Here is a 14,708-nt window from a genome sequence, read left to right on the forward strand (position 1 = left end):
GCGCGAGGTGCTCTACTAGCTCTATCAGGACCCCGCGAGCCCTTCGCGCGTGCTGCTGCCCGTGTGGGAGGCGGAGGGCCTGGGGCTGCGCGTGGGAGCGGCGGGCCCGGCCCCAGGCCCCGGCTCCGGGCCCCTGCGCGCTGCCCGCAACAGCATCGAGCTGCGGCGCGCCTCCTGCGTGCGCACACCGGCGAGGAGCTGTGCAACGGCCACGGGCTCTGGGTGAAGCTGACCAAGGCGCCCCCCGCCCTGAGCCCCGAACCGGACCCCGGATCTGGTAGGCCCGCTGTCCCACTCCTTCCCCGCACGGAGCTGGCATTGCGTCCGGTGCCCTTTGCCTTGGGCTGGGCAGCTCCCCGACGCCTGCCCCCATCTGACGCCTCCCGCAGGAGCAGCTGGCCGAGCACCTGGGCGACTGCGGGCTGGACGAAGGCTGGCTGCTGGTGTGCCGCCCGGCCGAGGGCGGGGCCCGCCTGGTGCCCATCGACACTCCCGACCACCTGCAGCGGCGCCAGCAGCTCTTCGGCGTGGACTACCGCCCGCTGCTCAGGTGCTGCACTGCGGGGGGTGGGGGTGGGGGCGGGGCTGGCCGCAGGTGGGCCGGGCCCGGAGAGTTGGAAAGTGGACTGGCGCCGCCCTTTAGGTGGGATCGGAGCGAAGGTCGGGTTTTGAGCAGGAAGGGGCGGGGCCTGAAGAGGGGATGGGGTGGGGTGGTGTCGTTTGGAGGAGTTGGAGCTCCGGATGAAGGTTCCAGGCCTTGGGGCATCGTCCTGCTGCGCACTGATGTCTCCCCATCGCACCCTCCAGATGGGAACAGGTGGTGGACCTGACCTACTCCCATCGCCTGGGAGCGAGGCCCCAGCCCGCGGAAGCGTACACGGAAGCTGTTCAGAGGCTGCTGTGAGTGAGCTGGGCGGGATGGGGAGGAGGAGCCCAGGTCTGGGCCCGCCCTCATGAAGGATTTGGGGTTGCTTAGCTATGTGCCCCCGACGTGGACCTACGAGTGCGACGAGGACCTGATCCACTTCTTGTACGACCACCTGGGCAAGGAGGATGAGAACCTGGGGAGCGTGAAGCAGTATGTGGAGAGCATAGACGTTTCCTCCTACACGGTGGGTGCTGGGCCTCCTCCCACCCCAAGTAAGAGGCCGTCACATCTTCCTTGACCCAGAACCCTCACCTCTAGACTCGGGTTAAACCTGAATCCCCATAGGCCAGACTCAGTGCAGCCCCCCATCTGGGAAATCCTATAGGAACCCCTAGACCAGTGGTTCTCAACCTGTGGGTCGCGACCCCTTTGGGGGTCGAACGACCCTTTCACAGGGGTCGCCTAAGATCATCGGAAAACACATATATAATTACATATTGTTTTTGTGATTAATCACTAGGCTTTAATTATGTTCAATTTGTAACAATGAAATTGGGGGTCACCACAACATGAGGAACTGTATTAAAGGGTTGCAGCATTAGGAAGGTTGAGAACCACTGCCCTAGACAGTTCCACTCATACCGGCTTCACATTTAACCCAGATCCACTGTGTCATCTCTCCTCCCTGACCCAAAGCACACTCCCAGTGCAGGGAATGGGGGAAACACTGATTCCACCTCCCTGTCCCTCCCCAGGAGGAGTTCAATGTGTCCTGCCTGACGGACAGCAATGCAGACACCTACTGGGAGAGTGATGGATCCCAGTGCCAGCACTGGGTGCGGCTTACCATGAAAAAGGGCACCATTGTCAAGTGAGTGGGCTCTGAGTAGGACAGGGTGGGCGCGCCATGTGTCTGTGGGTGTACAGAGACCCACATGTGTACTCTGACCCCCTAGGAAGCTGCTTCTCACAGTTGATACCACAGATGACAACTTCATGCCTAAGCGGGTGGTGGTCTATGGGGGCGAAGGGGACAACCTGAAGAAGCTGAGTGACGTGAGCATTGACGAGTGAGCAAGCTGGCCTGGGTGGGAGGTGGGGCATGATCCTAGCAGTGGGGATGGCCCAGCTTGGAAGGTTGGGTGAGATCACAGAGATCCTTGAAGGCAAGGAGCACCCAAAGTATCTAACATCTGTCTCCTCAGGACTCTGATCGGGGATGTCTGTGTCCTGGAGGATATGACTGTCCACCTTCCAATCATTGAGATCCGCATTGTGGAGTGCCGAGGTGGGGCTTAAAGTTATAAGGAGGGAAAAGGAGCCCCATTGTGTAGATGGGGCTAGCTGGAAGTGAATGTGGAGAAGGCGGTGGGCTTAGAGTTGAGATGAAGGTGATAGCTGAGATGAAGGAGATGAACTAACTCCAGGATTTGAAACTTTGGGGCCTGAGCCAGCTGTAAGGTACCAGGGTATAGACCTGCCTTATAGCCATAGAGATTTTAAGGCTCACCTGGAAGAGGCACTGAGATGGGACCCACAGGCTTTTCAACAGATATAGTGGTGGACGGAAGAACCAGCAAAGAATATAATAATCAGAAATAGGTAAGTAGAAGGGGATCTCAAAGGTCCCAAGTAATTAGGGGCAAAAGGTGACAAAAGGCTGAGAATTAAGGAGACATTCTCAAGACTGAAGGCCAAGGAGGCAACAGGCACAGCAAGTGACCTCACTGTCTCCTTCCCCCAGATGACGGGATTGATGTGCGTCTTCGAGGGGTCAAGATCAAGTCATCTAGACAGCGGGAGCTCGGGTTGAATGCAGACCTTTTCCAGCCCGCCAGCCTGGTGCGATATCCACGCCTGGAAGGCACTGACCCAGAAGTCCTATACCGCAGAGCTGTTCTCCTGCAGAGGTGGCTGTGATCCTGGGCCCCCCAGGCCCTCCCCTTCCCTTCCCCCTATCCTGTCTATGTGGAGGAGTTCCCCAGGTCTTGTACTGTAAGCTGTTCAACTTCAAGTGTCAGAGCAGCCCTGGGCCCTGGCTGTAACTGTACCTGTGTGTGGGGGATTGAGGGGGTCTGACATCCATGCCAAACTCTTCAGCTGCAGTTACCTTTACCCACCCCAGATTCATAAAGATCCTAGACAGCGTCCTGCACCACCTGGTACCTGCCTGGGACCACACGCTGGGCACCTTCAGTGAGATTAAGGTGAGCCTAGCCCATCCAGTGCTGGTCTTGGCAGTGGGCTCCCCCTTTCTGCTCATGTAATCGTTCACTCTTCAGCAGAGAGTTCTTAAAACCTAACCTAGGCCTGGACCTTTGCTGGGCTCTGGGTACATAGGAAGAAAGCCAGAGGCAAATAGTCAAACTTAGTCTTTCTGGTGCTATTCCCCAGATAGTCTGTGAAATATACAAGTGCTGGGGGAGGAAAGGTGACAGCATGGATAGAACAGGTTGCATAAAAGGTGAATACTGGGAGTTCTAGCAACTTTAGATGAACTGAGAGGCATACTAGCAGCATCTAGATGCTGTGATTATAGCGTGGGGATGAGGCTGGCAGGGAGTGGGCAGGAAGCAGGCTCTGGTAGCAGAGGGCACTGAGGACCAGGCTGTGAAGCAGGGACTTTGTCCCAGGTCAGTGAAGCCATTGAAAGGTTTTAAGTGAGTTATGACAAAGTTGGAGTTTTTCTGTTTTAGAAAGCTCCCCCTGGTGGCTGGACTAAGGGAGGGACTGGAAGCATGGACAGGGATGGACTAGGCTTGGGCTGGAATGGGGGGATTGGGTCCAGGCATAGAGGAAGGTTCCAGGGCCTGGACAGAGGCTGACTGCCTACCAGTCCTACTCTGGTTACCTTTTCTCACCAGCAAGTGAAGCAGTTCCTGCTGCTGTCACATCAGCGGCCAAGCCTGGTGGCCCAGTGCCTGCGTGACTCGGAGAGCAGCAAGCCCAGTTTCATGCCACGCCTGTACATCAACCGGCGCCTTGCTATGGAACACCGTGCCTGCCCCTTAAGGGATCCTGCCTGCAAGAATGCTGTCTTCACCCAGGTCTGGACTACCTGGGGTTGTACTGAGGGAGGGCCAGTAAGGGGCTTAGGAGGCTGGGTCAAGAGGGACCTGAGCAAGGTCTTTGGGCAAGAATGGGGCTAGGTCTTGACACAGGCTCCTGCAACTCCCTCCTCTTTCCCCTGCCTCAGGTTTATGAAGGCCTCAAGCCCTCTGACAAGTATGAAAAGCCCCTGGACTACAGGTATGGCATGAGGCTGAATGATTTACTCAGTAGATGTGCCCGTACACACCCACACACTGCCTCTGGCACCCCTCACCACTACCCCTCTGTAGCCCTACTCCTGGCTGGTGTCTGGGTTGATGAATTGTCCTGAGCCCTAGCCCAGCATGATGACAGAGGTCCACCCCCATTTACAGGTGGCCCATGCGCTATGACCAGTGGTGGGAGTGTAAATTCATTGCAGAAGGCATTATTGACCAAGGTGAGGCCCCGAGGGAGGATAATAACCACCCTGCCCTAGTTAGAGTGGTAGGGGCTTCTGAGGGCCTGCTTTTATTATCCCATGATTGGGGCTGGAGCTCTTGAGCGCCCCAGCTGAGGGCATCTATCTGTCATTTCAGGGGGTGGTTTCCGGGATAGCCTGGCAGACATGTCAGAAGAGCTGTGTCCTAGCTCGGCAGACACCCCTGTGCCTCTGCCCTTCTTTGTGCGCACGGCCAACCAGGTACTCCCACCCTTACCTCCCAAGTTGTTTCTGCTGTTTTGTCTCTGCAAACCTCCCAGGTCCCAGGTTGAGCTAGAGAGGGAGCAGAAGAGGGTCCCAGTTGCCCAGGACAGCCTCTGGGCAGATAGGGAAGGGGGAGCCATTATACAGTCAGAGGGATCATCAGGGCCCCCAGGGAAAGGTGTTCAGGAAAGTCTTTGGGAAATCTCAGACAAGAAAGTAGGTCCACCCCATGCCATGCTGACACCCTGTCTCGGGGGCAGGGCAATGGCACAGGTGAGGCCCGGGACATGTATGTGCCCAACCCCTCCTGCCGAGACTTTGCCAAGTACGAGTGGATTGGACAGCTGATGGGGGCTGCCCTTCGGGGTAAGGAGTTCCTGGTGAGTAGCCTAACCTGCACCCCATCAGATCAGCCCTGGACCCTGGAAGGAAGAAGGACCAGCCAAACCTGGGCAGCTCAGGATGAGAAGACATTAATGAATATTTGTCCCACAGGTCCTGGCTCTGCCTGGCTTTGTGTGGAAGCAGCTGTCTGGTGAGGAGGTGAGCTGGAGCAAGGACTTCCCAGCTGTGGATTCCGTGCTGGTGAGTCAGGCTTGGAGCTAGTGTTTCCTCTGCCCAGCCCCTGAAGGTTACTGTTCCCCAGGGCTGTCCTGAACCTTCTCTTACCACACACAGGCTCCCTCTCCAATCCCATCTACTCTCATTTTCTCAACTACTATCCATAGTCTGGTGACTCCTAAATCTTTACCTCTAACCCCAGTTTCTCTCCGAAGCCTGGGCCATATATGCATCTGCCTGCTGGATGTCTGCTCTATGATGGCATCTCAAGTTCAGCACACACTTCATCTCCCCAGTTTACCGCCCTCTAGAGCTCCCTCTCCCAGAATGGCACTGCCACCCACCCCTTCCCTGCTGAGGCCCTCAGGCTCATTCTTCACTCCTCTTCCCTCACCTCCCACGTTCTGTCACATCTCCTTCTGGAATCTGTCTACTTTTCCCATCTTACTACTACCCTCCAGTTCAGGCCACCTTCCATTCTAACCCAACCAGACTATAAAGGCTAGTGTCCCTATCTACTCTTACCCATCGGATCTCTAGCAGCCAGAGTAATTTATTTCACACTCACTTAAACTCTTCAATGGCTCAGCTCTGGGATAAAATACAAAATCCAGAAATACCTTACATGACCCATGTATAGGTGGCCACTTGGTTCACATTCAGGTTCCAGCCAAACAGATTCCTTAAGCCTTTTGTTCTTCCACCTTTTTCCAATATTCTTTCCCCTGACTTCCTTGTGGCCCAGCCAATTCCTAGCCTTCCTTTGGGTCTCAGTATAGATGCCATTTTCTCCAGGGTGCCTTCCCTGATCTCCAAGCCTGATTACATGTTGTCTTGTTACTTTCACAGCCCTTGACTGATCCCCTCACTTCTCTCGTGGCCTGCTTCCCTGTGAGCATCTTGAGGAAAAATGACTGTTTCCATAATGAAAAGCTGACCTTCCTGCCTCTCTCCAACCCCCAGGTGAAGCTCCTGGAGGTGATGGAAGGAATGGACAAGGAGACCTTTGAGTTCAAATTTGGGAAGGAGCTAACATTCACCACTGTGCTGAGTGACCAGCAGGTGGTGGAGCTGATCCCCGGTGGCACAGGCATCGTGGTGGGATATGAGGACCGTTCCCGTTTCATCCAACTGGTACAGAAGGCGCGGCTAGAAGAAAGCAAGGAACAGGTACTGCCCAGAGGCCAGGAGAACAGAGAGCTTTGGACAAGAGCCCAGAGCCCAGCCTGATAGGCCACCAGTTCCCAATCCTAAGAGCTCTGGCCCCCATCATCCCTCCGCCCCACATTCCTGCTGGTCTGTGGAATACAAAGATACTCCCAGTGCTGAGCAAAGACCATGTCCCCCCTTATCTCCATGAGTGGAGGCCAAGTGGCTCCACCACACACTGAGCTGGGAGTTGTGCCTCTTCCCCAACCAGTCCTTTTCCCTCTTCCCCAGGTGGCAGCCATGCAGACAGGTTTGCTGAAGGTGGTGCCGCAGGCTGTGCTGGACTTGCTGACCTGGCAAGAGTTAGAGAAGAAGGTGTGTGGGGACCCAGAGGTCACTGTGGACGCTCTGCGCAAGCTCAGTGAGTGTGGGGCAGGGCAGGGCAGCACCGGGTAGGGCTTAAGGGTTATGTCTGTTGGGACACAAGAATGAATTCTGGCTTTGTCACCACCAGCCCGATTCGAGGACTTCGAGCCATCTGACACACGGGTGCAGTATTTCTGGGAGGCACTGAACAACTTCACCAATGGTCAGTGGTAGAGGGCAGCGTAATACCTGGGTTCGACCTCACTTGTGGGATACAGAGTCAGGCTGGAAGTGCGGGCACTGATTTCCTTCTCCATCCAGAGGACCGGAGCCGCTTCCTCCGCTTTGTCACAGGCCGTAGCCGTCTGCCTGCACGTATCTACATCTACCCAGACAAGCTGGGGTGAGTGCGGAAGGGAGGTCTGAAGGGACTGTGGCCAGCCTTCTGCCCAGCACCGCCCCCCCATACATGTCAGACCCTGCCCTGTGCCCCTACAATTGTTCCTGATCTCTGGCCCCTCCACGCCTCCAGCTGCGAGACCACAGACGCACTGCCTGAGTCTTCCACCTGCTCCAGCACCCTCTTCCTACCGCAATATGCCAGGTGGGTTTCCTAGGTTCGAGCCCAGAGAGTGGGGAGCGGGAGAAAGATGACATCCTAGGGTGGATGAAGTAATAAGTGTACGAATCGGAGCCCCAGCACTCCTGGTAGTGATGGGGGCCTCTACACCTGGCACTGACACACTCCCTGTCCCGGCAGCGCCAAGGTGTGCGAGGAGAAGCTCCGCTATGCGGCTTACAACTGTGTGGCCATCGACACCGACATGAGCCCTTGGGAGGAGTGAGTCGGCTACCTCCTGTGGGCCAGCAGTGTCTCACTCGGCCTTGCCTGGGGCAAGACACCTCACCTGGACCGGCTGGGGCAGGATGTGAGTGGACGCACTCAGAAAAGCCAGCACGCACGGCCTCTGTGTGCAGCTGCAGTGCGGGCGGTGAGTTGACACTGGTGGCCCAGCCCCGCAGGCGCACAAGCCCTATGCGTGCTCGGCTTGCTTCCGGAGTTACGTTGCCTTTGTGAGAGGGAACCGTCCACAAGCCCAGCACAAGCTGCCAGGCCTGAGTTACTTGAAGGAGGCCTTCTAGTTCCCTACTCCCTATGGACTTTGCTTCAATGTTTGGCTCCTCTCTTTTTTTATCCTTTTTTTCTCTGGCTTCAGCCTGAACTCAAAACAAAAAATATAGAGGGTGGTGGATCTCCTCCCCAAACACAAGGTATCAGGGATGGATAAGGAGTGATGGTCTTCCTTCTTAGTCATCTGCCCCAAGAATAAAGCAACTGAACACCCTTCCTCATATACTTATCTTTTCCTCCTCTCCCTCAACACCCAAGGTGTGAGCTCTCTCCTCTTCCTCCAACCCGTCTCAACTGACGGAAGTGCCACTACCTCCCCTGGTTCAGAACCTACATCCATTCAACATTAAATCTTACTGCTACTACGCCCCGTATTAGTCATTCTGCATCCCCGCCAGCCTGACTCCCCGGCCGCTGTTTCACTCCCAAGATTTTGCACAAGTTAAGGCCAGTTATAGCCTCTCTGAAATCTTCAATAGCTCCTCTTTACCCAACTCTAAAATAAAGCCTAGACTTTAAACCTCCTCGTAGGCCTTATGGACATCTCTGCCCCACCTCTCCCTCACAAAAGGGCCTCCAAGACACTCCATCAAAAAATGTCTTGCACATGGGAAAAGTTGAATAAATGGGTGAATTCATTCCTTTGGAATGTGTTTATTGGGCTCTTGAGGAATGTTTGAGACTTTTCCAGGAGTGGTGGGCTTCTTAGTGGCAAACATTAAGTCTGGAGCTGAGAGGGAAATAAAGACCCCACTACTCAGAAGGAAGGAAGAAAAAAGTTGGCCTAGCATCATCTGGGATGGGTGTGGTGGTGTGGAGGATAGGAGCCCTCCCTCAGGAACCAAGTGGGCAGAAGAATTGGACATAGAGGGCAAGCCCTGAGGTGGCCGATAAACCACCCAGGTCAGAATTTTGACAGAAGAGGCGGCAACAGCATTGCTGCCCACCCCCATGCTGCCTCCACAAAGTGCCCCCTGAGAGAAATGCGGATACAGTCCTCTCACTCTCATAGTGGGCAGCCACCCTCAAAGGGTCCCAAGTGAAGTGGCATGTGGGGTGGTGCTAGGTGAGGGGTGTCGTGTTCTTCCACCCTTCCCCAAGCCCTAATGCCCCTCCCCCCGGGCTGTGTGCACCCTGAGGCCTATCTCCCATAGCTCTGAGTCTAACACCCCAGGTGAGTCTTGCAGCTGCCCAATCCCTGTGCTTTGTGTGGCCCACAGGAGACACCCCTGCTCCCGTCCTCTGGCAGCCTCTTCCATTGCCTGGAGCTAAAGGGGCTGGAGCCCTAGAGGCTTCCCCCCCACCCCCTCAGCTCTGTTCTTCCCAGCAAGTTCCCACCCATCCGAGGCACACCTTACTGTTTTCTGGGAAAGACCTAGCCTGCCAACCTGCAGGAGGCAGTCCATTTCTGTGTCTGTTACTGGCCATATGAGTCTTTGGTCCCTCTTTTAACAAATTGGACTCACAATGCATTACAGTGGGGCCTTGACTTACGAATTTAATTCGTTCTGAGACCGAGCTTGTTAAGGAGCTCGTTAACTCAAATTAATTTATCAACTCAATGCAAAAAATCAGCCGAGAGACAGCTGGTATCTCAAAAAACTCGTTAGTCGGGACACTCGTAAGTCAAGGCCCCACTGTATATATTTTACAGCTTGCTTTTCATTTAATCACTCTATGAATGCATCAAGCATGTATGTTAGGCACCATAGCAGGTGTAATGGATAAAATGGTGGCTAAACAGATCATTTTTGCCCTCTTGGGATTTAAACTCTAATGGAAGAGACACATAGTAGACAAATAATGGCAAAAACATTTAATAACGTGTAAGAGCTCCAAGGGAGAAGTGGAGGGTACTGTTGTTAGAGGACTGTACAGGATGAACGTTAAATCCTGAGGGAGGACAGCTGGGCACAGAGGCCAGCTGAGGAGCATGTTCAGTTCTGGGTGAAGGAAGAGAGAAGAGACTCCAGCCTTAGAGAGCTGTTTTAGGATTTTGCAATGAGCAGCCAAGAGGACATCAAGCAGGGAAGAGACAGGATTAGATTTGGGTTTGGTAGCTGTTTAGAGAATGAACTGAGAGGGAGACATGAGGCAGGGAGTAATCCAAGCAGGAAATGATGGTCACTGAGACCATTTTAATCAATATTTTTATTGACTGTATTATATTACATTGTAAGGAATTTTCATACTGTCTATTAATTTAAAGCCCTCTACAGATGGACATAAAGGTTGTTTGTAAATTTTTGGTATTGGAAACTATAAATGTTACAATAAACATTCTTATGCATATATCCTTGCATACCTATTTGATTATTTCCTTAAAATAATTAAAATCCCTTTATCAAACTGCCAAATTGCCAGGATATATCAGTTTTCACTCCCTTTAGTGGTATTTCCTAAACTCTTATCAACCTTGAGTATTAACACTTAAAAATATTGTTTGATAATTTAATGAGCTGAGAAATGAATGGTATTATTTTAATTTTCATTGTTTTGATTATTTACTATATTGAGCAATCGTTTCTCTTCTTTATGAACTGCCCTTTATGTCTTTTGTCTGTTTTTTCTGTTGGTTTGATTATACTTTTCTGGTTCATTGATTGATTGATTGATTTTGATTTTGAAAGTACGCTTATTAAAGCTGGGGACAGTGAAACAAGGAAAGGCCTAGGATAGAAGAAGCAACAGGAGAGAACCTAAGTGGGGGTGCGTTGGCTGTTTAGAAATGTTAGGAGAAAAAAGTGAGCCAAAGGAGGCCTTGGAGACAGGGTCAGGGGGGAGCCCGGGCTGAGCTGCCACTGCCCATTGCTCCCATAGTTGCAAGTCTCATGGGGACCCTTAGAGTTTAGGAGAAAGAAAATTCACTCGAAAAGGAAATTCGAGTAGGTGTGTGTTCCAAGGAGGGCACACATTTTCTTACTGATTTATAACAATCTTTGCATAGTACTAAAATAAAAAGTCTAGCCGTAACAGGTTTGGCTCAGTGGATAGAGTGTCAGCCTGCGGACTGAAGGGTCCCAGGTTCGATTCCGGTCAAGGGCATGTACCTTGGCTGCGGGCACATCCCCAGTGGGGGGTGTGCAGGAGGCAGCTGATCGATGTTTCTCGCTCATCGATGTTTCTGACTCTCTATCCTTCTCCCTTCCTCTCTGTAAAAAAATCAATAAAATATATATTTTTTTAAAAAGTCCATTGTACTAAAATAAGGCACCGTGCTAAGTGCTATACATCTGTTATCTATGTTATCTTCTGTACAGTTCTATGAAGTAAGTACTATTAGTATGTCCACTTCTAGATGAGAAATGAAATAAGTAACTTGCCTGGGTCACATAGGTAGTAATTGATGAAGCTAGAAATTGGATGATGGTCTGCCAGCTCCACAGCCTGCTGATGTGGTAACTAAGGTGCCTTAACTTCTATATTAACCCCTTCGTTGTGTCAGATGTTATCATTGTTTTTCCAGTCTGTACTTTGACATTTAACTTCATAAGTATTCTTTCCTAATATACAAAATTTTAAATTTTTATGAATTCAGAATCTTTATGGAAGGAACCATTTATTGGATATATACTAGGGGAGACAATATTGTAAACTAGTTAAGAGCACATTCTCTAGAGTCAGCTTGCCTGCATTCATATCCTAGCTTTACCACATCCTAGCTGTTAACCAGTGTCCTCAGCTTCCTTTTTTTTTAAGTACCTATTCTTTTATCACTGATTTGAAATGCTACCTTTTCACATACTTATCATTTTATGGTAAACTTTTATATATAAGAAATCCTCATTTTGCACAGTACAGTAATGCCAAAACTGTTAAAATGACCCTGCAAGTTGAAGCCAAGCAAAGAAATCTTAATAACCAATGGGAGAAATTACCGTTGTTCTGTGACCTTTAAAATTTCTTGTCAAACATTAAAAACACTCTTACTATCAATTATAAATGTATAGGGAAATGGAAAAAAATAGTAAAACTGATATTTAGTATATTGTAATCTGAAGCACTTAGAAAAATTGAGAATTAAAATGTTTCTTTGTAAAAAACTTTCCAAGGATAGTTTGAACAGTGCTTGCCTCTTTTTTCTTGTCTTATAATATGAAGCAAGCATCTTCACTATGCCTTGATGAATTGTCATGCTCCTTTTTAAGTTTGGATCAGCTCCCAACATTTTATTCTTTGGACTTTAAACCTCATGAAATATCTCTGAGAATCCCTTTAATGTGAAGTTTTTTGTTGGTGTCACTTCCTCTGGGACATTTTCATCCTTTTTGTGTAGTGACTAATCACCAACAAACTGAAAGTGACATGATTCACTGCTCATGATGTACATCCAAAAAGTTGATTGACATTTTTGACAGTAATCTCATTGCTTTAAGGGAGGAGAGAATTTTTGGAGGACCACCATTTTTACTGATGTCAGCCGTTCCTTTTGTTATTTGCTTCTAAATTTATTTGATAGAAAGTTGTAGCCCTAGCTGGTTTGACTCAGTGGATAGAGCATCAGCCTGCAGACTGAAGGGTCCCGGGTTTGATTCTGGTCAAGGGCACATGCCCAGGTTGTGGGCTCGATCCCTAGTAGGGAGCATGCAGGAGGCAGCCAATCAATGATACTCCATAATCATTGATGTTTCTCTCTCTCTGTCTCTCCCTTCCTCTCTGAAATCAATTTAAAAAAAATTTTTTTTAAAAGGAAATTCTGTGTACTTGAAAGGAAATATTAAAGCCCTAATTAATGAAGGTTCTTGCCAAGCTCTCTATATAAACACTGTAGCATCATTTGCTAACTTATCATGATTCTATTAGGCAACTGCTGGGCCTGTGTACAAAAATAAAACAAATATTTTTATGCCTGCAGTTGGTTGCCAAAGTAGAGTTTCTCTTTCCCCTCTAAAAATAATAATTTCCTGCCCCATTGACAAGTCCATAGCAAATGGAGTAGATGAATATTGTGACATGGCCAGCAAATTCCCAAAGAGAGATCTCTTGCAGATAGACTGTGGGAAGAGTATTTCTGGTCCAAGGCCCAACTTTTGAAAGGTTTCTTTTGTCTCCCACTGTTCAAAGAGACCTTTAGAGATTGACCTTAAACTATTCCCCCACAACATACAAACACATACACACAAATGCCTCTGGCAGAAGAAATGTGAGCGGGCAATGAACAGGGAACAGCCTGTGTTCAATAAGCATTTATCAAGTACTTCCCATGTGACTAATAAATAAAAATAAACAATAAGCATGAGGTTAGGCATGAGAGATAATAATATAGACTGATGTCATAAGAAGGAATGTTCAGGAGAAGAGATCTCAGTGACCCCAGCCCTCAGCCCAGTTTTCCCAACACCAAATGGAAAGTCAGGAAGACATAAAAAAATGTTTAATTCATTCACTATTATTTACTTAGCATGTCAGGTCCTGTGATAGGAAATGTCCTGTTCTGGAAAGAGGAACAAGTCAGATATAGCCTCAAAGGGTTTCCAGTGTGATAGAGAAGACATGGAAAAGGGGATGACAGTCCTTTATGGTGAGTGCCATAGGTAAGCACTAGAAGCAGTGGGAGCCGGAAAGAAGGAATTCATAGGCAGCAGCTCTGAAAGTACACTCTGCGAACCTCCGGGAGTCAGTCCCCAAGACACTTGCAGGGTATCTGTCAGGTCAAAACTATTTTCTTAATAATACTAAAACACTATTTGCCTCTTTTATTGTGTTGATATTGACACTGATGGTGCAAAAGCAATAATGTAAAACTGCTGGTGCTCTACATGGATCAAAGCAGTGATACCACACCGTGTTCATAGTTACTTACACACACTTGCAATAAAAATAATAAAGCAAAGTAAGTTTCACTTAAGAATGTCTTTGATAATGCAATAAAATAATTTTATTAAATTTGCTCATTGGGTACATTTCTTTTCAATATTCTGTGACAAAATAGGAAATGTACATACTAAAGAAGTATGATGATTTGTCTCCAGAAAAAGAACTTGCCTGAATAGTTTTATTTGTGAACTACTTTTTTCATAGAACACTATATTTACTTGAAAGAACAATTGACAATCTATGGCCAACAAATTATCAAAATGGAGTAAGCCAGCCACTTCAAGGAAAACCACTAACAGTATTTGTTGCCAATGATAATAGTTGAGCTTTCAAAAGAAAATCAGAAGTTTGGAAAAGTTGTATCTGTCATTATCAGCTTGCCAGCTTTCCAATATTTAAGGACTTTTCTGATGAAATTAGTGGTGACAGTAACAAATGTTATTTTAAAAATATTGTATGGGGGGCAAGGGGCTGTGGGGGTCAAGTGTTGGGGGGGAGGACATATATAATACTTTCAACAATAAAGAATTATTTTAAAAATAAGTAAAAATAAAAACATCGTATAAATTAAGGGCAAGAGAAATAAAGGGAAAATAAACAAATGGGACTACATCAAACTAAAAAGCTTCTGCACAGCAGAAGAAACCAGCATCAAAATGAAAAGGGAACCACTGTATGGGAGGACATATTTGCTAATGATACATCTGATAAGGAGTTAACTTCCAAAATATATAAAATACTCATACAACTCAACAGAAGGAAGACAAACAATCCAATTAAAAAATGGGCAGTCCAACTGATGTGGTTCAGTTGGTTGAGCATCATCCCATGCACTAGGAGGTTGTTGGTTCGATTCCCAGTCAGGGCACATGCCCAGGTTGCAGGCTTGATTTCCAGTAGGGGCTGTGCTGGAGGCAGCCGATCAATGTTTCTCTGTCATTGATGTTTCTATCTTTCCCTCTCCCTCCCTCTCTGAAATCAATAAAAACTTATTTTTTAAAAAATGGACTTGAATAGACACTTCTCCAAAGAGGACATACAAATAGCCAAGAGACTTATGAAAAAATGTTCATCACTAA

General features: G+C 48.9%; 1 protein-coding gene across 1 annotated transcript in view; it reads left to right on the forward strand.

The window, feature by feature from the left end:
• The window catches only part of HECTD3 (HECT domain E3 ubiquitin protein ligase 3), an 11,147-nt gene extending 1,043 nt beyond the window's left edge, over positions 1 to 10,104 (forward strand). The window contains 22 exon segments of the mRNA XM_023761912.1: positions 8 to 182; positions 185 to 237; positions 390 to 550; positions 808 to 900; positions 977 to 1,112; positions 1,624 to 1,739; positions 1,825 to 1,938; positions 2,074 to 2,156; positions 2,613 to 2,778; positions 2,994 to 3,075; positions 3,733 to 3,915; positions 4,065 to 4,117; positions 4,294 to 4,358; positions 4,498 to 4,601; positions 4,865 to 4,984; positions 5,100 to 5,189; positions 6,129 to 6,335; positions 6,606 to 6,735; positions 6,829 to 6,903; positions 7,002 to 7,083; positions 7,213 to 7,284; positions 7,441 to 10,104. Coding sequence (XP_023617680.1) covers positions 8 to 182; positions 185 to 237; positions 390 to 550; positions 808 to 900; positions 977 to 1,112; positions 1,624 to 1,739; positions 1,825 to 1,938; positions 2,074 to 2,156; positions 2,613 to 2,778; positions 2,994 to 3,075; positions 3,733 to 3,915; positions 4,065 to 4,117; positions 4,294 to 4,358; positions 4,498 to 4,601; positions 4,865 to 4,984; positions 5,100 to 5,189; positions 6,129 to 6,335; positions 6,606 to 6,735; positions 6,829 to 6,903; positions 7,002 to 7,083; positions 7,213 to 7,284; positions 7,441 to 7,525 — 2,445 coding nt within the window. The 3' untranslated portion in view covers positions 7,526 to 10,104.
• The last annotated feature ends 4,604 nt before the right edge of the window (positions 10,105 to 14,708 follow it).

Source organism: Myotis lucifugus, unplaced genomic scaffold (genome assembly GCF_000147115.1).
Source record: "Myotis lucifugus unplaced genomic scaffold, Myoluc2.0 scaffold_222, whole genome shotgun sequence".
NCBI lineage: Eukaryota > Metazoa > Chordata > Mammalia > Chiroptera > Vespertilionidae > Myotis > Myotis lucifugus.